The sequence below is a fragment of the Rhynchophorus ferrugineus genome, unplaced genomic scaffold, assembly GCF_030347505.1.
Source record: "Rhynchophorus ferrugineus isolate W39M unplaced genomic scaffold, kcgeb_rfMv2 rfM1, whole genome shotgun sequence".
Classification (NCBI taxonomy): Eukaryota; Metazoa; Arthropoda; class Insecta; order Coleoptera; family Curculionidae; genus Rhynchophorus; species Rhynchophorus ferrugineus.
Window position 1 is genome coordinate 83,533,523 of NW_027472580.1, and position 24,660 is coordinate 83,558,182.

Consider the following 24,660-nt stretch of genomic DNA (forward strand, 5'->3'; position numbering starts at 1 on the left):
TTTCGAAACACGCTCTCTGTTGGGAACACTGTTAACTTATTTACGTCTAAGGAGGTATCCGTAACCTTTGCCAACCACAGCGATGGTTTCGATCAAGTTTTAATGAAGTTTGTTTCTTTGTTTTAGGATGACGAAGAAACATGTGATATGAGGCGGAGACTGTATGATGATGAAATGTCAGTTTGAAATTTTATGCGTTGCTGTTTTCTTTGTATTAGGTAACTTATACGTATTTTGAGGACTTTACATTTTATGAAAGCGTTTTTTATATATTTGTTTCAGGATGCGTTGGTAATCCAGACGCGAAACGTCTCTACGATGACCTCTTGTCCAATTACAACAAACTGGTACGGCCGGTGGTCAACGTCACTGATGCCCTTTCGGTTAAGATCAAGCTTAAGCTGTCACAGCTTATCGATGTTGTAAGTTTTCTTATGAAAATTATCGTTACTCTTAACGTTGTTCGATCTGCAAATATCATAATTTTCAAATATTATTATGAGTCCTAGTTAACAATCAATAATTTCTAATTTAATCCATAGTAATTGGTAATATGTAATGTTGGTAAATATAATGGACGTATTAAAATTATGTCATGAATAACATTTGTACCGGAAAGTTATTGCCGATGTTTCTAATAGGCTTAAGTATTCTTTTATATAATCAATAAAAAAAGTCGCTGAAAGTTATCGTTCGCTGGTAGATGATAAACTTACGATCAGGATGCATCAACCTTAAAAACATGTGAGGTATAGAAAAAGTTTGAAGATGCGAAACTGCAATAGTTATTGCATGACGATCCAACTTAAACTTAAAAATAGTTGGCAGAAGCATTACATGTAGCCCAAGAATTTATTAGTGGCCGGAGAAAATCCAAAAGTTGGGAAGATGGATGCCACATCAATTGAATGATGCACAAATGGAAAACTGAAAAATACTATGTGAAATGCTGCTGAAATATGGATTTATATTGAAAAGCGAAGCCGACCGATCGACTTCAAGTCCAAATCGTTTTGGGCGCAAGATAATGTTCTGTGTCAGGTAAGACCTTGATATAGTTGGCGATTGCTATCGATAATAAATGATCACTACATGCATTGATCAAAAAACGTCCAGAATGGTCCCGAAAGACGGTAAAGTGATTTTGCAGCATTATAACGCATAAAACAAAACCTTTAAAATTCGCACCCGCTGAATTTTCCAAACCTTGCCCAGCTCGACTATCAACTTTTTGTAAAAATATGATACGCGTTTGCGAAGCAGCACTTCGAAGAAGTTAGAAAATGACTCGATGAATGTTTTTTCTCAAACTACAAACAATTTCTTTGGGATAGCATCTATAAATTTCCTAAATGATGACAAAAATGTACAAAATCAAATAACCAATAGTTTGAATGAATACTCTTTTGTAGTAATAATTTGTTTCATAAAAACATCGTTTAATATTAAGTACAAAAACTAATATTAAATTATTCTCAATATAAACAGCGATATATTTATGTAAACTATGTTGTTGTGGTAAATGAGGCCAAACATCCCTTTCTGTTTACGTCTTCCAAAAAGGCCTAGAAAATTAAATTAGTTGAGGTGCTTTTGTTTTAACGTATTTTATCGCTAGTTATTTCAGACTATAAAAGCTTAAATTTTAAATGAAATTGGGTATTATTACACGACTAAGAGTTTGAAATAAACTATAAAATATATATTTATTATATGGTCTAAGCAGTTCGAAGTTGTACTTGGATTTTTTCAATATAATTTTATATAATGAGTATTCCCAAAATAAGCTAAAAATTATAATAATACTCTCATGTATAATTATCAAAAACATCATAATAATTTTTCAGTATATTTATCCTGGAACACTTAGGACATTTATAGGTTTTATATTCATAATGTAATTGTATTTATTTAATAATTAAATTATAATAGGTTATGCTCTTCACCAATTCAAATACTAACGAAAAAAGGTTTTAGATAAATACAACAAAATGTAGGAAAATAACGAGATGAAAAAAAAATTCGTTTCAATTTTAATATTAATAACATGTATTTAAAAGTACAGATAAATTATTTTGTTGTATCAAAATAAATGTGAATTGTTTTGTAAGAATGTTCGTCTGGCAGGTCGGTCGGTCCGAATGTGTTGCTGTTGATACCATTGTTTGTCTGAACACTCACTACTATTGTTTGTCTGAACACTCACTACTATATTTGGAAGGAAATTGCACGAGAACTAAAAACACTGCTTGAAGAAATACTTCTTTATTTTGCTAGTCAATGATACATGTGGTCGACCGGAGAATTGACGGGATATTAGGTTAGGTAAAGGAAGTACGGTAGCTCTGTGGAAGTGGTACTGTTACAAGGGGGTGGAGAAAAGAAAAGAAAGCGCGACGTCGCCGTGATGGTCTTTTATAGCCTGAAACTGACCTAAAGGGTCGTGGCGGTCGCCACATGACTCCCCTTCTAGTGGAACTGCCGTGGAACGTACATCTATGTGGTGCAGGTTCCAATGAGTGCACCTACAATGACGCAAACAAACGCCCAGGGGCTGCTGATGAGATAGGGACCCAAACCTGAGCGAGGAGTTTTACGGGATCAGCTGCCATCGATGTTGTAGCAGGACGTCGTTAGTCTTGGGGCGTTCCGATTTGTTTGAGGATACCTATAAGTGTGGTACCATACGTGTCCTGTTTCGTGATGCAAGGGTGTTCATGTGTTGATGTTATGCATGATAGGCTTCTGTGGTTTTCGTCCATCAGGCTAGTCTCGTGGGATAACGTCGACCATGTGATGTTGATGGGTTCCGTTTCTCGTGCTATCCTTCCATGCACGTATCAAGCACCTGTCGAGTGGTTTATATTCTTATATAGCTGGTTTACCTGTTAGGCACTTTGATCAGGTCGAAGTCACCACTTATAGAAGTCTTCGTGTAATTTATCGAATGAAACACTATTTCCCTTAACACTTTATTATTAACACTAACTATTATACAACTAATTAACTAATGAAAATGTACGAATGTTTGATTATTGAATGGCTGATTGTTGATTGAACGTAAGATGATTGGACGTTGAAAGATAAATGAATCTACTGCTGTCTATTTTTCTGCGTGCCCTTGATTCTGTGACCAGTTCGCGATAAGTAGAAGAGGCCTGACGTCACCACAGTTTAATAGATTTATTTTTAAAATATTTCAGAAAAATTTATTGTTAGTTTATATAATAAATTGTCTCTTGTGTAGTGTTATGTAGTGAGGTGCATATAATAAAAAATACAGCAGTGAAATGTATAAACATTATTTCACCATAGTCTGAGACAGGGCTTATAGGTCCTCTTAGTTATATATCTAGATTTAAGTTATCATAAAGACAAATTGTAGGTTAGTCGGAAACGACTAGTAAGCATGTAATAATTAAATAACAAATAAAACACTATTTTAGAAGTGGTTGATAAGTTTTGGAGCCATATTTCCTCAAATTAAACTCCATGAAATTAGTTATATCGCTGATAAATATTCATATAAGCACTTAATCTCATCTTGATATTAATAAAATAATTAGATTTTTATTATCTACACTCGCTCAATTTGTAGTAATTAATTCAACAGAAAAAATATCTTACTAGGACTAAAAGTACAATAAACTCTTGGTTAGTTTGGGAAATAAAAGAGAATAAAACCTTAATGCACCATAAAAAACCTACAGTAGACTAAAGCTGTATATAGCGCGTACACACTTTTACTGCGAATAAACTGCTGCTATAGAAGATCACAAAGTGTCATTAGAAGAACATAAAAACTACGACAATAAAAATAGGAACAAAAACGTGAACGAATCTTATTCTGACTGTAATGCATATTAAACTGTTAATTAATTTTTTTCAATTACAGAATCTCAAGAACCAAATCATGACGACCAACGTATGGGTTGAACAGGTATAGTGTTTTTTTTTCGTTTCCATTAAGTATTTGCATGCAGCTTGATTATTATTTCACTTTAAAAACGCATTTATTGAGAAAGGTCGGTACAATATATATTAATTAAAATATCTTCCATAATTTTGTAGAACTTTTTCTCATATTTCCGAGAACATGACGATACTTTGTCGAAAGAATAAGCACGTTAGGTACTGCTCCAATATTCGAACAACTTACGCACATCAGCGTTTTTAAACCATGTGAATAGATCTAAATAAATGGTAATCAAAAGATGCTATGTCTAGGTTGTAGGCTAGATGAAGCAGACCTTCACATTCGAGCTACATCAGTATTATACAAGAGGATGACTTGCTACTGCTGGTATTTTGACAGCATTAATCATCGATCATTTCAATAAAGTGGCGTCGGTGGACATTTGAAGTAACAGCTCAATTCGAATTCAGCAGGTCTTCAGCTTGCTGATACGCACAACAAGATTTCATGACCATGAATTCCTTTGGTCGGTGTTGATGTGGATGGCTTTTCTGATGAGGCTTCTGACTTTTGGCGCTTGGGATTGCTTTATCATCAATTACAATATGTTACATACTGTGCTATACGCTATGCAATGATATGCGCTATTGAAACTTTTAGTCAGTTCATGTGGTAGTATTTTCTCCTTTTGGATCTTTCTAATCCCATAGAGACAGTGGATTGAGCTGTGTTATATGACATGTATGAAATGAGTTACTATGATGTGTAATTAAAAATATTATTGAAAATTTTATTTTTACAATTTTCATACGTTTTTCATTTATAGTCTTGGTATGATTACAAATTGCAATGGAATCCGAAGGAGTATGGCGGTGTGGAGATGCTTCATGTACCATCAGATCACATTTGGAGACCTGATATAGTTCTGTACAATAAGTAAGTATTGATTCTCCAGTAAATTTAAATGTGGTTAATATAAGAACAATATTCATTTTCTATTTAAACATTTCTGTCAATTTTTAGCTTTATTCTATCAATTTATATAGTTTATGGAAAAAATGTATATTAAACAAACATAATCAGATCATAATATGACGATGATAAATGTATTAAACATTTTAGATGTCTTACTATGATCAGAAATCAGTTAGTTTTGATCAGAATTCATATTATTCCATTCCACCATAACGTTCGTTTTATTAAGCTTCATTGGAATTTAAAAAAAATTGCATAAATCCATTATATCTATATAAGGCCTTACTATTTCTTGATCGTAGAAGCTTGATCACTAGTTGGAACTTTTGAGAATTCTTTCCTGCATATACCTTAATTATTGAAATTCAGTTTCTGATTATTAAATAAAGACAGTTTTTAATATCAGGCCTACCAATTTTTTAAACCGTTTTTTTAATTTGAACCTTTATTGTGAAAAATTTTCTTCTTTTAATTAATTACATCTTTCATTAGATATGCTTAATACAATCTCAATTTAAAAATTAATTTATTACTACTATTCTGTTGTACTTGCCTTAATATACGAGCAAGGCGAATACGGGATTAATACATCAGTATGTATTTCCCAAAATACACTTAAACACTGAACAAGTTCGTGTGGTTCGGTTTGCTTCAATCTTCTGATTTGTTGCATGTAGTCCAATAGCTGTATTGTTTTCACGTTGCTACGATCTAGCAAACTTAATTCATATTTTAAAGCGAAATCTTGGAACACTTCCTATATCCACTTGATTTCGAGGTCATCGTGCAGCTCTTCGTTGGTTACGTAGCGATAGGCATTATGGAATTCTTTGGGTGCATTAGTTTTCTAGTTAGTTTGATGATTTAACAAATTTTCATTATGATTGACTTATAAACCAATCTCTTTGATTTTAGGTCAAGTTGAGAGTATCTTCCGACTAATCAGTACAGTTGCTTGACTTTGAGTCTAATCCGCACTGCTTTTTTTCTAACATGATATTTCCAATTTAACCTATCATCAACATATATTCCGATGTATTAAGCTGATTCTGCTCGAGGAGTCGGGCATTCGCCAAATGATATAATTAATTTTTTATCATTTCACCGATACGCAAAATTAACATGGACAGATTTGGGGCTATTAAGGTGTTTTTCCAGTCTCTAGTCCATTTGTAGATCAATGTGAAAAATGGGTACAATTTATTTTATCCAAAATAATCTCGATCGATAGAAATTTACGAATTCCATCTCGAAAGAACGTTGTATCCTTTGAGGCTTGCCCCATTTTTTGGTATCTTCATTAGAAGTAAAGAACTGCTCAAACAAGTCACGACTTATATATCAAAAGATGTACAATCGGAAAGAGCAAGGTCCAGAGAATACGGCTAGTGGGGTAGCACTTCCCAGTTTAATGTTTCCTGTTCAAACTATCTTTTCACTACTTTTGCAACATGTGGTGCAGTTGTTATGCCCCAGAATGCTATTGTTGTGTCCTTTCTCATATGCCGACCATTTTCGGACAGTGCTCAGCTCGAACGCATCAATTATAGTTGACAGCGATCCCCAACGGTGGTTTCATCGAGTAATGCCTTCAAATCCTCGTCTTAACATTTTTTGGGCTACCCAGCCAACTCTTTGCCTTCGGTGTCAAAATTACCACTTTTAAAACGTCGAAATAACAGATCAATTGAAAAGTCCCCGGCCTATCTTAGTAAAACAAACTTTTTTGGCAAAATTAGTTTTATTTATTCAACATAATTCCCTTCAAGGGTGATACAATACAATATAAGCCCAATTTATGGATTTTGCCATCATTTTCACTGACTTGTGACATGGTACATTGTCTTGGTGGAGCAGCACCTTCTTTTTTTTTCAAATGCGGTCGTTTTTCGGCGATTTCGTCCTTCTAACGGCCCAATAACGCTATATAATAGTCGCTGTAGATGGTCCTTCCTTTTTCAAGGTAGTCAATGAAAATGAAAATGAAAAAATCAAAATGGTTCCATGCGCATCCCAAAATAAAAACGCCATAATCTTGCCAGCAGACTATTGCGTTTTCCCACGCTTTAGAGCGAGTTCATCGTGTGCAGTCCACTCGAATGACTGTCGATTGGAGCCATGTTTTATCCATTGTCACATATTGACGCAAAAACTCGGCTTTATTACGCTTGATCATCTTCAAACACTGCTTCAAATCATCAACTCGTCTTTGTTTTGGTCAAAAGTGTACACATTCAGTTGATATCTTTAGAGTCTCTATTTCATTCAATTTCAATTTTGCGGCTATTCAAAATCATTTTATGGATTTTTTAAATCTTTTCGTCTGTAACAACCTCTTTTGGGCGTTCATTGCATTCACCGTATTCGGTGCTCATTTCACTACGTCTAAACTTAGCATACCCATCCTTGATGGTTGGTTTTCCTGGGGCAGTGTCCGGAAACTCGGCATCAAGCCAAGTTTTTGATTCAACTGTATTTTTTCCCTTCAAAAAGCAATATTTTATCAATATGCGAAATTCATTTTTATCAATTTTTTTCACAATAACAAAATTTGTTTTACTCAAAATGGTGCAATTCACAAACTAATGATCCGACAGTTGTGAAATTTATACACGCATCTTTAGGGCTAAATAAAAAACATATAGATTTAATTCTAGTAGCGCCATCTATGTGTCAGGCCGGGGACTTCAATTGACCTGTTAAGTATTTTGAAATTAATGGAGCACGGTTGTTATAACATTCATTTAGCATTCGATAATTTTCAGGTGCCTCTTCCTTTAAAATGAAGTAAAAAAGTAAAACTTCCAACGCAATTTACTCGGTATAAATTCAATTCCACTATATAGTTATCAATGCACTGAAAAAAAAAACCATTTCGTTACACTTCGATGAAATGATTGCAAAACATATTGTAAAATGAAGCCTAAAAGTGTAGTTTCAACATGAAGATGCGATGCGATTTAATACACAGTATCACCATCTGCTGTAAATCCTGTAAAATTAATTTATATGCCGATAAAACCTATTTTTATATTAAATATTATAATTAATCATATTAAAATCATATTAATTAATCATATAAAAATAGCATATGGGCGAAAGCTATAGCAGTTCTAAAAAATATATGGTAAGTTTGGAATACCCAAAGGAAAAATGACCAACATAATGCTTGCAATTTTAATATATGTCGTTAAAAGAAACTTTATTACGGTAATATGAGTAGAATAAGAGCAATAAATTTTGGACATAAAAGCGCTTTAATATTTTCGTCCAACCGGAATCATGTCGCGTGCAGTATAAAAAATTATTGATTTAAAATTGGTCTTTTTTAGTGCCGATGGTAATTTCGAAGTAACTTTGGCTACGAAAGCAACTTTAAATTTTACGGGGAGGGTCGAGTGGCGCCCGCCCGCCATCTACAAATCGTCATGCGAAATAGATGTAGAATACTTTCCGTTCGACGAACAAACCTGCGTCATGAAATTTGGTTCTTGGACATACGATGGCTTTCAGGTAATTGTCATACTATTTTTCCAATATATATAGTTAAAATTTAATGAAGTTCCACTATCTCTTCTTTTTTTGTAAATATTTTAAAGTGTCGTTTTTATCAACTATGTGTTTATCTGGAAGTCTACCAATAAGTCAGTGATTAACTTAGCGACTATCCTGTCTTACCCATCCTCGTCTGGCTTGTCTGGGATGGTTTTCCTTATCAGATTTGCCTATGGATAATCACAAATAGGAACAACCGTACGGCGTGATTCAACCCTACGTCTATCGCAGTGGTAGGAGGACCATCCTGAGGCATTAACTAACACGAGTACCAAAGTTGCTATATGTTATAAAGTTATTTCATAAAGTCGATAAAAATAACTAAGTTATAACTCAACATATATATGCGATGAAACATACTTAAATTTGTCTATTCTTTATATTATTTCTTATTATAATATACTTTATTTTTTCTCAATTTATTTAAGAATGGTTGCTAAAACATCTACTGCAAACGGCACTTTTTATCAAAATTAACTCTTAACTCTATTAATTTAAATAATAAGAAGCAATGAAAAAAGTTCTCTATTTTTTTGATTTTTTTACTGCAATGACTTTTATACTAATTTAATTGTTTCTAATTTGTTCCTTCTAATTGATTAAAAAAAATGTTTCAGATGACCGCAAAGGTAGCAATCATTTGCGTTGAACGGTGCCATTTTAAAGCTTTTTTAATATTCCACATTAATCTGTATTATCTTAAAATGTTAATGTAGCCAAAAATGTATATTTTTTTACTACTGCAATAGTCGCAGGTTTAAATTTTGCTTATATTATGCGTGATTTTAATCTACATAAGTATATATTTTCTGTAGGCGTTAAACCAACCCAGTCATGCCAGTTATCAAGGTAGGAAAAATCACATGTTTTCTTGAACTAATTTGAAGTTGATCGCTGGTTAGTCGGTAGGCAGAATACCTAATAATATAGTTGGTAGTTGACAATTCGTTAGTAGCTAAACTGAAGACTAAATATAATTAAAAAATATTAATACATATGCTGTTGTCTTGTTTATAACTATATTATAACATTTCAACTGCCACAGACTACTGTGGTATCGACAGCGGGCCTTTGTTGATTTGACGGATGTATCGCATCTTATCTCTGATATTTGTGTATTGGATTCTTAGTCCTACATACATATTTAGAGTAGATATTATTTAGATCAATGTTTGTCCCAAGATTCAAACTATAATATTATTATTTGTAATAATATAATAATATTTTATTGTTGATGCTCTATTATTAGAATGTGCCTGATTTGTTTTAATAAATTTATTTTAATTTTTAGGTTGATCTTCGACATGTTGATGAGCTCAAAGGTTCGAAAACTGTCGATATTGGAATTGATCTAACTGAGTTTTATACGTCAGTTGAATGGGATATTCTCGAAGTTCCTGCAGTGCGGTAAAACCAATTTGTTTTGTTCTATATATCCATATATCAATTTACAATTTTCCAATATCATGTTATAACAAAAAATTTACATGAAACATACAAAGCAATATACAAATGTGATATAAATATGTGTATCTATATAGAGATGTGAAGAAAAATTTTGTATTGGGTTTAGAAAAAAAAATATTTTGCTTTTTGTTAGTAATGAGTTCTAAAAATTCTTTTATTCGAAATAATTATCCCAAATATATGACATATTTATGTACAATTTTAATATAAATACAATCCAAGTTTCCTTAAATTATTTGAAAACTTTTCTGTGGCAAACCAGTTCCCTTGATTTGCAGGCTTGCATTAATATTACTGATTGATGTTAGGTTTAAATCATTTTTAAATCTATTTCAATCTTGTTTAAAAGGCCACCAATTTTGATTTGACTATCATTACCAGATATTGTTTTTTAAAATTAAAATCTTATGAAATACTATTTGGTGAAAAATTAAGAGATTATATCATACTTAAAAATAGGAAACAATCGCTTGGTACCAAATCGAATATGATGGATTCTTTATAAATTAATCTTTCATTTATAGTCTTTAGTAATGGTAATTAACGTGAATTTCATTGTTTATATTAAAAAAAAAAATTAACTATAATTTTGCAGACAAACCCTTGACTGTTAGCTGCTTGCATGGATTTTTATCAGTGTTATTTGTCGATAAAGATGCAAAGTATTGATGTAAATAACTTCTAGATTACCTAATCGAAGTGTTAAATTCGATGGTTTAGACATTTCTTCATCGTCAACTTTCAACTTCTTCCCAATAACAGTTTACTATTTAGAAGTGTTGATTAATTTTGTGTATTCAGACGCTATTCATGGAACGTCCATGGCTATATGTTTAATAATATTTAGTTTTGTTATATGATTTGAAGAAATATGCTGCCGAAGCCAGTCAAATACTGAATTGCATTAGTTTGGATGAAAATTCAGCTCAATTATTTAAAAATTTTCAACCAGTTAAGAAGTTTTCAACTAGTCAATCAGCAATGGAAAACAGTTTTTCAATTTCCAACCGCTTCAATATTGCATTCTCATTGATTTCGGGTCAAAAAAAGGGTTGTCTGTGGCGTATTGTGACTAGTTATGAAAAACAGACCACTTAAGTCAATCCCAAGTGTAAAAAGTCTTAGCCCAGGAGAAGGTTAGCCCAGGAGAACTGGGCTAACCATCTACATCGACATCGAAGCTGAATATTTATGGCCATAAACTATTTCTGTGCATATGATGGTACCAGTAAGGTGTAGTACTATTGTGAGTTATTAACATCGAATTATACTCTTACTACAGATGTTTAGTGATTCCAAAGAAACGAAATTAACGGCGTCCCGTTGTGACAACAACTTTCCCACCCCACACATTTTAAGAGTTGCCAAAGATCGACTTTTTCAGTTCGAAAAGGAAGTTGCACCTGTATACAGCGTACTTTTTTCAAAAGATACCTTTAAAAGTAACCAGAAAATGATCAGAATACATGCAAGCACTTAGTACACTACTTGTAAGTTCTTTTTATATATTTTTAACGAAGTTACAGGTCAATTAAAAAGTCAAACACATTTTTTTGGCAACATTATTATTTTTTATTCAACATAATTCCCTTCAAGGGTGATACACTGATTATAACGACCCTTTAACTTTTCGATAGCAGTTTTGTAGTACGATTTTTCATTTTTGTCAAAACATTCTTTTGAGATCTGGGAACAGGAAATAGTCGCTGAGGGCCAGATTTGGAGAATACGGTGGATGAGAAAGCAATTCGAAACTTAATTCATAGATTTTTACCATAGTTTTCACTGACTTATGACACGGTACATTGTCTTGGTGAACTTTTTTTACACTTTATTTTTCATCAAATGTGGCCATTTTTCGACGATTTCATCCTTCAAACGGTCCTATAATGCTATGTAATAGTCGCTGTTGAGCGCATCCCAAAATACAGACTCTTTAACCTTGCCAGCCGACTGTAGCGTTTTCCTACGCTTTGGAGCGGGTTCATCGTGTGCAGTTCACTCGGATGACTGCCGATTGGACTTTGGAAGGAAATGATGGAGCCATGTTTCATTCATTATCACATATCGACGCAAAAACTCTAGTTTATAACTCTTCAAACACTGCTCGCAATCATCAACCCTTCGCTGTTTTTGGTCAAAAGTGAGCTCGCGCTGTACGCACTTAGCACAGAACTTTCTCATACCCAAATATTCGTGAATGATATGATGTACACGTTCAGTTGATATCTTTAGAGTGTCTGCTATTTCATTCAGTTTCAATTAACGGCCATTCAGAATCATTTTGTGGATTTTTTTAACGTTTTAGTCGGTAACAACCGCTTTTGGGCGTCCACTGCGGTCACAGTTTTCGGTGCTCATTTCACAATTTCTAAACTTAGGAGATCAATCCTTGATGGTTGATTTTCCTGGGGCGGTGTCCGGAAACTCGGCATTAAGCCAAGTTTTTGCTTCAACGGTATTTTTTCCCTTCAAAAAGCAATATTTTATCAACACGCGAAATTCCTTTTTATCAATTTTTTCACAATAACAAAAGTTGTTTCATTCAAAATGCTATAATTCACAAACTAATGATCCGGCAGCTGTCAAATTTATGCACGCACCTATTGACGGTTAGGGCTAATTAGAAAAACGTATAGATTTAATTCTAGTGGCTCCATCTATGCGTCAGGCCGGGGACTTTTCAATTGACCTGTTATAATTATTTAAAAATGCTATGCTTGAGTATTTATATGTAAATACAACATAGAGTAAAAAATTATCTAAAAATAGCAAATAATTATATTATTTTATTGAGCGAATATAATAAAATAACCTACCTACCATAGTATACTTAATTTCTTAGATGTTGTTTTAGTAACATAGGAGCATCATAAGTATTTTAAAAAAATACAACATATTACTCCATAGTTACACGGTTACAGATATCCAAAAATTAGCTCATGAACTTATGACCAATTTTATCAACAATGGTGTTATTGACAACGATAGTGATAAATAAAGAACAATTATTTTCAGAAACGAAAAATTCTACACTTGTTGCGACGAACCGTACCTGGATATTACCTTCAATATAACAATGAGACGAAAAACGCTATTTTATACAGTGAATCTTATAATACCGTGCATGGGTATATCGTTTCTCACTGTATTGGTATTCTATTTACCATCTGACAGTGGTGAAAAGGTAAAATTCGACAAGTAAAATAAGTAAAATATTGTACCAAACACATTTTTTATATCTAGGTCAGCTTGTCAATATCAATTCTCCTCTCCTTGACAGTGTTCTTTTTACTGTTGGCTGAAATTATCCCCCCAACGTCTCTGGTTGTGCCTCTGCTTGGAAAATTCGTTCTATTTACAATGATTTTAGATACATTTAGGTAAGTTGTGAGTTAAATATAAGTTAAATATTTTTGCATATCTTTTTAGTATATGTGTCACTGTGGTTGTGCTGAATGTGCATTTCCGCTCCCCTCAGACCCATGTGATGGCACCATGGGTGCGCCGGGTTTTTATCCACGTTCTTCCACGGCTGTTAGTTATGCGCCGTCCCCATTACTTGTTAAATCGTAAAAGGTTAGTCTGAGACTCTTACTAGGCAAATAAAGTAAATAGTGCTAACTCATAATAATAATATAGCTTCGTATATCATGTTAACCCTAATAGAACTAAATCCAAACACAGAAACAATGAATAGAAACATATTTGGTATGTAATGGGAACACTGGTTCTGGTTTTATTTGCAATTGTATCTTTCTAATGTATTGGGTTATATTTACATATAATAATTTATATACAAATAAGAATTTAGTATAATAATAGTATTTAATAACTAATGTTTCAATATTTATAAAAAATATTTGATTTACTAAAATAGTTAAGAAAAGAGGAAACCAACAAGATAAAACAAGGAATATCTTCTGTTAACTTATTAGGATTGTCAATTAATTTTAACGCATTTATAACGGATGACGTAGTGGTTGTTACTGACCGAATTTTGTTTCTTGTTGTATTTGGTATGAAGATCGGTAACACTGGTTCTGGTTTTACTTGCAATATTTATCGTAAAAAAAGTCAGGTCAGTAGAAGTATGAATGAAAACAGTTATGATGCCTAGACTGCGGTAGAAAATTGAAAAAGAGCATCTAGGATTTTATATTGTGTATACATGTTACGAAATATGTACGGTTTAAAAATATTTTAATTCAAGAAAAGTGACGACTTATTGGACTGACATCGCAAGCTATAATGCCGACTCAATTCCATACTAATGTAAACGAAACTCTATGTCTATGTATCTCATTTTTTACATCCCTTAATTTCACATAAATGGACTGTTTTTTTTCTCAGGCGAAGATCAATGGCTTATAGTTGTAGTAAAATTATTTATGCACATCGCGTATTATTAGGTATTATTTTACAACGTTGCCAAAACGTTTTGATGCCCACCAATGACTCACAGCATTCATTAAAAATTTCTTTCCTATCAATATTCCTGTTAATATCACAATGTTTGGTTCTGCTCCCTTTCTATAAGGGTGTCCAAAAGAAAGTCGTTCTGAAACCTCAAAAGATATGTTGTTTTGAAATGTGGAATAGAACTACTTTTAGGAAAATTGGGGGGACATTGTTATCTAGCAATTAATCATGAATAGATAGTTGAAAATTAATAATCGCCAATTTATGTACACACATTTTAACAGTGGCATATTCAGTTTATATAAGCAATTCCTCAAAATTAATTTGCATTCTTATAAATTTGTTTTTTGATAATTTCAGTTTCAATCCTAATCAGCGAATAATGGTACGAACTTGTAAAGGATTGGAATTAAGAGATGCCACTATGCATGCTGACTCCGGAATTCTGGATGAGAATTCCGAAGAAATCATGCCAAACGCCAATTCTAGGGAGCAACTAGCACCTCGGTAATCCTATAAATATTCGATCCTATGTATATTTATTATTATTAACGCTTTAGTATCAATTCTCAATACCACTACGATCAAGTATAGTAAAAGAAACAACATCAGTAAACTATTTCGTCGACTGGAAAATATAGACTGGCATATACAGATTGTATTTAAGAAGGATTAATTTGATGGAGAATAAATCTGTAAATATAAATGTCCCGTTTATATTTTCTCGAGAAAGGTTTACTTTTCTTAATCACAGTGCATAAGTAACATTTTAGATATTTGATTATTTGATGTAACAGGTGGGGCAAAAGTTTGGCTACTATTTTGTCTATGTAAGGTTTAGCTCAGTTTCGCTTTAACCATTGTATTGTGTAGATGTCCAAATTATATTATGGGTAAATATACGCAATAAGAACGAGCAGTAATAGTGATAATATTTTTTGAAAATAATAGTTCCATTATTACCACTCAGAGGAACTTGAGTCAAAGATATCCTAATCGTCTAATGCCTCACAAAACCACAATTTATAGTTTACATGCGAATTCTCGACTGTATGGTACGACGTCAGACAGGCGTCGTTCTGAAAGACAACGGACGTCTCGTAACGCTGAAAATGTGGCTCTGGGGCGCGATAGTGTTGCAGAGTCTTGTTGCAGTGTTGTTGCAGAAATATCAATTCGGAGACGTGGTTCCCAGTTACACATTACTGCACGCAGTTTAAGGCGAATTTTGTAAACTGCTGTGAAAATTTTCCCATAAAAAATTCAATAAGTCCAAAAATTGCTACCGAGAGATCCTGATCAACGAGTTGAGTACAGTAATGCAATCCTAAGGCTGTCTGGTGATATTGAAGATTTTTCGTTTAAATTGATAATAAGCGGTGAAGTCCATTTTCTTCTCACTGTCCACGTAAATAAACATAACAGTCAGATTTGAAGAACATAGATTTCTCAGTTAATTCATGAAACATTATTACATCCGCTAAACTGTATGGTATGGTATTCTTGCTGGAAACATCATTGGTCCCTATTTTTTTGAAAATGATCAAGGTGTTGCTGTTACTGTTACTGCTGAACGGTACCAAGATATGATTCGAAATTTTCTTGTGCCTGAAATGGATCAGCAAGGACTAGAGAACATCGTTCAAGGGTTTAATTATCGAATGATGCTTTTCCGCTAAGACTAAATTCCCGAAGTGGCCATTTAGCATGGCCAGCCAGATCTCCGGATTTAACAGCCCTAGACTTTTCTCACGGGCCTTTTTAAAATCAAAAGTTTATATGAATAAGCCCCAAACGATTCAATATCTTAAAGACAATTTTCGTCACGAAATTGAAAAAATCAGCCTCAGATGTTGCAGGAAGTTATGAAAAATGCATTAAAAAGGGAAAGTTTCATAGCTAATCGTGGTCACCATTTAGCAGATATAATTTTTCAATCATAACGAAACAAAAACGTAAAGACCAAATAAACTTTTTATGGAAACGACACTTACATATCTTTTCTTTGAGCAAAGTTAGTAGGACTTTTGCCTCACGTTGTATTTGAAGTTTATTTTGATTGTTATTATTTTCAGTGAACTAGAAGTTGGTGAGTTGTCTAGTTGCCAAATTCATGGGTCCACACCTCCATCCGGTATGGAGTATTCATTAGATGAAGAATATGGCTCGATACACGATCCATTCGCTTCCGATTTATTAATGTGGCATCACTGTCCGGAAGTACACAAGGCAATCGATGGTATTCGTTTTATCGCGGACCATACTCGAAAGGAAGAGGATTCAACAAAAGTAAGTTGAGCAAGTCTGACTGAATAAAATTGTACTATTATATAACTTGTAACAATGAAAATACGCGGATTATACTATACGTATTTGGTCTCGTGCGAGATGCCTTAACTGGTGTTTAAAATGTGCCTTTATATCTCGAATTTACTCAATATATGTAAGTAATATGCAATAATAGAGAATGCAAGTTTATGTCTTTGGATATATAAAAGTTGTTTAAGTAAATATAAAATAAAAAGAAATGTCACGGTAACAGTGTCAAGGTAATTAAAGAAAATTTTAGATGATTTCTTAAATTCTGAGCACTATCTGCACTAAGAAAATTTTTCCAAAAGGATATTTGTTTTTATTCGCCGTTTAATTTTTTTGTCTTAAAATATAATAATTACAGTTAGAATGTAATTGATGTGATAAAACGAGATTGTTTGATATAATGATATGTGGAAAAAAGTACTATAGTTTTACTGCATATGTTTAGTATCAAAATAGTTATTTGGAATATAGCCCAACCAAATTTTTTATGTCTGCTTTCTTTTTATGCCATTACTTTTGTTGTTTGATTTGGAAGAAACTGTTGCCGAAATCCATTAAATACTATATAAATAAATTTATGGTGATGCTCTTCTGTCATATTCCAAACACTCGGTTTTGCTTTCAACGAGCTACCAGCCGAATACAAATTGCAAAACTTTTTGAATAAAGTTCTTCTCAAACTTTTTAGAGCCTTCAGAGCGCTTAGCAGATGGTAAATTACCTTTTAGATAATCAAAGATTTACATGGGATAAGGGAGATCCAGAAATGCGTGGAAAATACCAGTAAAAAAGGAAAATGTCAATTTACTGCGATAATCCCAAGCGCAATATATTATAAGTTGGCCCTAGAGTTGAATAACAAAACGTAGTATATTACGATCTACTAAATCTGATTGAAGCTGCCACTGCAGATATCTTTCCAAATCAATTGTACATATTGGGCAATGTACTGCCGCAAAAAAGGGCAGCAATAACGAGTAGTACAAGCAAGTAGTAATCGCAAAGTACACAACAATGCTCGGTCACACATAGCAAGAGTTGTAAAGGATACACTGTTGCAGCTCCAATAACACATTTCCACATTTGTCAGGCACAGTGACTTCTGATTCACATCAATATAGCATGACATGGTTGGCACATGGCTTCGAAATGCTAAAGTTGTCTGAAAATAGGTAGATGTTTGAATAGCTAGCTGTCAAGCCAACATCTTTCTTTCGAAACGGTATCGTCATGTTGGGACAAAGATGGGAATAGCTCTAAAAACGATGAAAAAATATTTTGGTTAATATGTATTACTCCTATTTTCTTGATCAAAATACTTGCAAGAACCTAATAATTTCATTTAATTTCATTTAGCGTTTTAAAGGAGAAAATTGAATACATTCCAGCAAGAAACTTGCAAAAGAGACAGTTCAATTAAAAAGTGGAAAGGTTTATTGTTTCTCTTATCAATTATAAAATAACGAGAAACTCAACAGGCCCGTACAAAAAGAATATAATAATAATAAGATAAGTGAAAAATATTATTGAATAAGGAAAAAACAAATTAATCGACTGTGCAAATTATAAAAATTTTCGAAAAAATATATGGACTTTTCACACATGATCATAAAAAGATTTAAGTTGGCCTTAACTAGCATCAGTTCATAGCTCCCAACGAAACATCGATGAACAAAATATAATCAAAACATAGTCCATATAGTACTAAATAAATTTAAGAGGACTTTGGAGAGAGCACAAAGTTGCTCTGGTAGAATATGTGATAATATTTTTACACTTCACTATATGTAAACCTCTTTGTGTCTTGCAGAAGAGACATGTCCCCATTCAGGAAAGTTTTCTTTGGCCATACATGCTTGCTCACTAATATTTTCGCTATTAAAAACTCCATAAATTAGTAAGCCATACCATACTCAATGGATTTAGTATCTAGTGATTATTATTTCTAAATTTAAAAAAATCCTCGGCTGTTTTTACGAGATATTTTTTTAAAACGAATAATGGTTTTGAAATTTATTGAACATAAAGTATGAAAAAAACGTTAAATTTTGGTGTAGAGTTTAAAGATTGGGAATCAAAATTTATTTAATTTAGTAGTTTGTATTTATTTAGTATTAGGGTTAGCAAAGCTACAGAACACTTCTCCTACCGTTGTGGTAGTCGCGGGTTCGGATCCTGCTAGGGCGTGTTATTAATGATTGTGAATGTCCAAGAGGTAAGAGTGAAACAAGGAAAATAATCCCTATCATGCCAGTAACCAGGCTGTGTGGGACATGATGTCTTCTGGGGGGAGACTCTAAAATATAACAAGTATATTAATTTATTTTAATTTTCTTGTCGATATTAATTATTTATGACGTAATTCTCAAATATTTCTCTGTATCTAAATAGCAAATGTCGCCCTTCGGTATAAATGCATTCAATTAAGATAAAAACTTGTTGCTTTGTCTAAGATTTAATAAGACTTGAAAAAAAAGCTATTGCCTTCCGAGTTTATTATAAATCTGCCAGAATGCGGTAGAATTTAAATTATAAATTAAACTTCGTGTACCGAGAGTTCGGAGATTTAACGACTTTATACGGCAATTATTCCGTGAGGTCTGCAGTAGACGTTTTACGTCAAATCACTTTCTGTCAGACGAAATCAACGCATATCCCGCGATCTTAAATATCGATTGGTACTTCAGGTCGAGCGGGGTTTTACGACGGCGAAATAAGATTTTATCTTTTTCAAGTTGTGTTCGAGAGCTGTGCCTTTTCCTCCGTAAAAATTAAGGTCAATGAGGCATACGTTCTGGAATATCGGTGAGATCAAAGTAACTACTGCGGGTGGCTCAAGCCGTAAGTACCTCGGAAGGTGAATCGGTATTTTAGAAAATATATCCTTTTATTTTATTAAGTTTCAATGACACTTGACACGTCAATTCATGGTAGGTGGTCGTTGAAAGTTTTTTGGTTTTTGGTTTGTACATCTTTTATTGAATCTCCATGGCTGACAATTGACTCAAACTACTCTGGCTTTAAATATTATTTGCAATTTCTTTACTATGACCTTAATTTTTGTTTGTAGTTGATTAGTACATGGCCTATTAATTAGATTTAAATGAAGCTTTATTGTAAGGAATCGGTGCAATGTCTTTTATCCAAAGTATTGTCCATCGATAGCTCCTACTTTTTCTATTTTTTCAATTTACATTTTAATTTACTTCATTTAAACAATTTACGAATTCGATCTCGAAAAAATCCACGAATCCACTCATTTTTTATATCTCCATAAGAAGTGAACCACTGCTCATATGCTTCGAAAAAGGAGGAGGTTCTATATTCGGCAGTATATATAGAGTCTGTTTAAAAAGTAGTGATATGGGAGACCTATCAAAACGTCGCAATGTTGTCGCCTCCGAGTTTTAGTACATTTTGGCTGTGACATTTTACAAAACTTTAATATAAAGAAAATAATGAAACAAAAATGTTATGTATTATAATTTATTTTAACATTATAATACATCTAATGCATATATTATCGAAGAACTTACAACTACAATTAATTATACAGTCACAATAATTTGTGGGTTAGAGTTGTTTTATTATACATACATCAAACTTTTTTGTATAGGTAGGGTTCTAGGTGCGTTTTTTTACGAATACAATTGTATATCTGAGTAATGTATTTTACTTCAATTAGAGAGCATATTAATGTTTTACGCTTAGTTCTTGTTTGCTTCGATGCAATGTATCCTTGTAAAGTCATTATGATATTACTATAATTCTCTTTAGTTTCTTGATAAAACTACATTTAATCACTGCATTCTCCTTAACGCATTTGTCATATCTGCAAAACAATTAGTATTATTTGTTTCCTCATACAGCTAAACCAAATGTTCATGTATATTCCGAATAATAACACACATGCTCATAAAGCTTTCACACTCTATAATTTCCTACAATTAAACTATATTAATTTTATACTGACCTTTAGTTGTTTCCTCTTTCATTCATTCATTAAGCTTTATTGAATCACTGTCTTTTTCGAAACACTAATCAAGTTAATAACCAAGATGTTTATTTCCAATCTATCAAGAACTTGCTCAAGATTCTACCATTTTTGTATATCTTCTCCTATGTGTCTGTTCGAGCTCACACAAACCGAAGGTGTTATTATCGACAATGCCTCTTTCCATAAATCCATACGGTTCTGGTTTGAATATCATTTTCGACCTGAATGTCTATTGCAATAGCCCATATCAACTCAATTGAATTAAATATGCAGGAAGACATAATAGTCTGAGGCCATAACGTTCAGTAATCTGATCTACCATGTATATTTTCCAAGGCTTATTTCTAAAAAAGTAAAATTACATCTAATGCAATTAAATATTTCATATATATTTACCGAGTAATAATTTGAAATAGTTCATTCTTTAACATTCCCTCGAAACTTATTTTATGTACTTTAAACCATTCCTTAATTTCAGCCTTTGTTAAGGCCCTTGTTGGGATTTTCCCCACCAACATACTATATATATGGCAGATATGAAACATTCTACATAACAATAACTGATGGTTCCTCCAAGTTCTTTAAAAGCTGATTTTAAAACCACTGAAAAACAAGTTATGGCTCATTTCTCCATGGTAGTCTCCCTTGGACTTTGAGGAAAACACTAATTCTGCACAAGGAATAAAATTATTCCCGTTTCCAACATGAACGGCTATATCTCTGCAATTAATTATTAATAAAAGTTATGACTAACAAAACCTAATCGATAGTTATTCCAACGTTTACTTTTTCCATCAACTTTTGTTGTCTTTACACTATATTAGTTATCATGTTGCTATGAGCGACCCAATGTACCATTATGAAATATTTATGTCTCATTTATGATAAATATAATCTTATAAATTATAAATTATAATTATATATAATAAATAAATATATCTCATAAATTGATCTAATAATTCTTCCTAGATTTTGTTATATGTTTTTAAAAATTGTACTCTTTTAAAAGCAATCTCTGGAAATTCCATTAAACTCCTTCATGATTTATCTTCATACCACTTAAATGCTATATTACCCAACAGTGTATGAAGGGATGTTCTACATCCCTCAAATGGCTGTATATGTTTTGGATTTTTATGGATACTTTCCAGACTAACAATTTTCTCTGAAGTAATTGTAATAAATTATGTTTCGATTAAAAAAACTACTTACTGTTTTTTACATTTCGTATATTTGATCTCTGATACAGCTAACGACAAGCTGATCTTGATTCGTTACCTGTTTCGCATAAACGCGGTTTTTTTTGGTAAATTTAAGGTTATATTGTTTTTATTTTTTGAGATATTTCACTGACCATTCCAGTACCAATATTTAGTGCAACTGCAACGGCCAAAAAATATTTTCAATAAAAACCCGGGCGATTTGCAATTTATTAAAACAACGTTTACCGGTTTATAACCCGTAATTATAATATTTTGAAGAATTTTGCAGACGTTTGACAAACGGGCAAATTTTGCATGCTCTTTCGGTTACATGATCGAACTTCCCTAATAGCATAAATGAGAAATATAATATTGTCTGAGTGTAAAGTGAATTTACAACTTTAGACAGGCACATATTGAGACACGTGTCACTACTGTTTTGAAGTAACTATATAATTTTTAATGTATGTTCGCCGATTTCTCCGTCAATTGTGGGCCGATTATCAAAATTTAATTTTTATTCGAAAGACTACACTCTTGACGTGATCCCAATCGAACCAAATTAAGAACTGTTGGGGGGTTTGGGGAAGTTGAGAAAATGCTCAAATTTCAAAGGCACGTAAAATGCTTACAAATTATTTTTTATCTAAAATAGTCAGATATTTAGGTATAATGTTATGGCTGAGCTGATACAAAAGATATTGAGTTTACTTTTTAAGCGCCGACTCTACCATATAGAACATCGTAGCAATATTGTAGACAACTGCTTCTACGGTGTAATTGTTAGAGCATTTAGCTCACAAACGAATGTCGCGGGTTCGATTCCCGGCGGGGACAATTACTTTTTGTTGTTTTTTAATTAGAACATTTTACAGTCAAGTTACCTAAGCTTTGTAGCGATTCCAGGGGCCTTAAACGCTCCTTATTTTCAATCATTGTTTCTTCATTCATATTTTTTCTCATACGGGCTGCACCTTTACTTGTCCTACCCATTGTAATATTAAACAAAATAACTGCGTAATTTAATGAGTATATATCTAATCTTAAAATAAGCAAAATAAAATATTTTTATCAAAAAAATTGAACCGACTTCAAGACATAAATAAGGAACTCACTAAATATTAAAAAATAATGAAACTTAAATACGTAATAACTTATAAAAACTAATCAAAATCCTTATTTAACCTACCTATTTCATGTATTTTATATTCTACTATATACACTGAATTTATCTTAATACCTACCTAAACCTATTTATCTATTTACAATGTTATTTCAACTGTTATCAACAGATCATTTTGAAGTCGATGCCGTGCCCAAACACACAACAAAATTTAAATACAAAAATTTAAATTACCAATAAAAAAAATAAAATTAGTCTAACTGTTTGGGTTCGGTACCGAAAATTCGCCCATAAAGTTATGTTTCTATACCCTCTGTGATAATACTAAATGGAACACTGTTATGTTATAGAGAGAAATGTTAAACATCCGAATTTAATAGTTAGGCTAGCTTCTTAAAAGTTATTTATTGATATTGATACTTTGCATTTTCACCAACATATATCGCTGATCAATGTACATGTAAGAACTTAATATTCCTATAAAACTTATGTGAAACTGAAAGGTTTAGTCATTAATTAAATTATAACATTTAAATAAGGACTATTCCAGGTAATAACAACTAAACTCTTTATATCAAGGTAAAAGAAGATTGGAAGTACGTCGCTATGGTCCTCGACCGCCTGTTCCTCTGGATATTCACTTTGGCTGTATTCGTCGGCACCGCCGGCATCATCCTTCAAGCACCAACTCTTTACGACGACCGTAAGCCGATCGACGTTCGCATATCGGAAATTGCCACGACCGCCAAACCCTACATCTCGTCGACTATTTGAAGTGGTTCGAGATATACTTAGCTTGAAATAGTCCTTTTTTAGTAACAGGTCTACGGCTGTAAATCGTTTTATTATACGGAAGAAATAAAATAGATTTTGTCTCTGTGTCGTTTTATTTATTCGCGAGCTGAGGGCATTATCAACGTATTGGTAAGTTTTGCTGGTAAGCAAAGAAGAGAGGGTCTATAAAAGGTAACAAACTTAAGATTAAATAAAAACGTTTTTTTCCGGATATTTTATAAAATAAATTAAGATTATTCTTAGAGTTCTATATTATTGTTACATCGAAAGTATGCATTATTGTACATATTTTTGTAAATATATATATATATATATATATATATATATATATATAATGTAATATATGTAATATATATATATATATATATATATATATATATAAAGATTATTATATAAAGATTAAAGCCATGTTATGTCTAAACTATTTGCATTATATTTGGCTCGAAGTGGCTCGAATAATTATAATTCCCAAACCAGGAAATAAAATCAGAACACCTCTCCTTCTATGGTCCTATGATATGTTTTTAAGACACTAGGCTTCAAGAAGCTAAAAATAATTACAGAAAAAAGAACATTATTCCAGAGCATCAATTTGGTCTACGTGAAGTTCACAGAATGGTCAACCAAATAAATAAAATATGCTGCTCGGATGCATTTATCGATATATAATAATATGGCTCTTGATAAGATGTGATATACTGGACGTAAATTTAAATTAAAAAAGCAACTGGTTATATCACTACATTAAACATTTTACATTGAAACAGGGTGGCGACTACACTGAATTTCATCCAATATATTTAGGTGTTTCGCAGGGCGGTATTCTTGGTCTATTCTCGTTATATAGCTGTATGACTTGACCTCTATAACTGTGGCAGTATATCCTGAC

General features: G+C 32.5%; 2 protein-coding genes across 3 annotated transcripts in view; one reads left to right on the top strand and one right to left on the bottom strand.

The window, feature by feature from the left end:
• Positions 1-23,855, top strand: part of nAChRa3 (nicotinic acetylcholine receptor alpha 3 subunit) — a 53,150-nt gene extending 29,295 nt beyond the window's left edge. The window contains exons 2-13 of one of the 2 annotated variants that reach the window (XM_076411284.1): positions 127-218; positions 283-422; positions 3,896-3,940; positions 4,743-4,852; positions 8,224-8,404; positions 9,738-9,853; positions 12,932-13,100; positions 13,160-13,296; positions 13,346-13,492; positions 14,696-14,842; positions 16,411-16,624; positions 23,556-23,855. In XM_076411284.1, coding sequence (XP_076267399.1) covers positions 164-218; positions 283-422; positions 3,896-3,940; positions 4,743-4,852; positions 8,224-8,404; positions 9,738-9,853; positions 12,932-13,100; positions 13,160-13,296; positions 13,346-13,492; positions 14,696-14,842; positions 16,411-16,624; positions 23,556-23,750 — 1,656 coding nt within the window. In that variant the 5' untranslated portion in view covers positions 127-163 and the 3' untranslated portion in view covers positions 23,751-23,855. The remainder of the gene's footprint in view (positions 1-126; positions 219-282; positions 423-3,895; positions 3,941-4,742; positions 4,853-8,223; positions 8,405-9,737; positions 9,854-12,931; positions 13,101-13,159; positions 13,297-13,345; positions 13,493-14,695; positions 14,843-16,410; positions 16,625-23,555) is intronic. The other variant, XM_076411293.1, reaches the window with a different exon arrangement.
• LOC143200700 (uncharacterized) overlaps positions 2,250-24,660 on the bottom strand; it is a 190,421-nt gene continuing 168,010 nt past the window's right edge. The window contains exon 8 of the mRNA XM_076411314.1: positions 2,250-2,885. Coding sequence (XP_076267429.1) covers positions 2,841-2,885 — 45 coding nt within the window. The 3' untranslated portion in view covers positions 2,250-2,840. The remainder of the gene's footprint in view (positions 2,886-24,660) is intronic.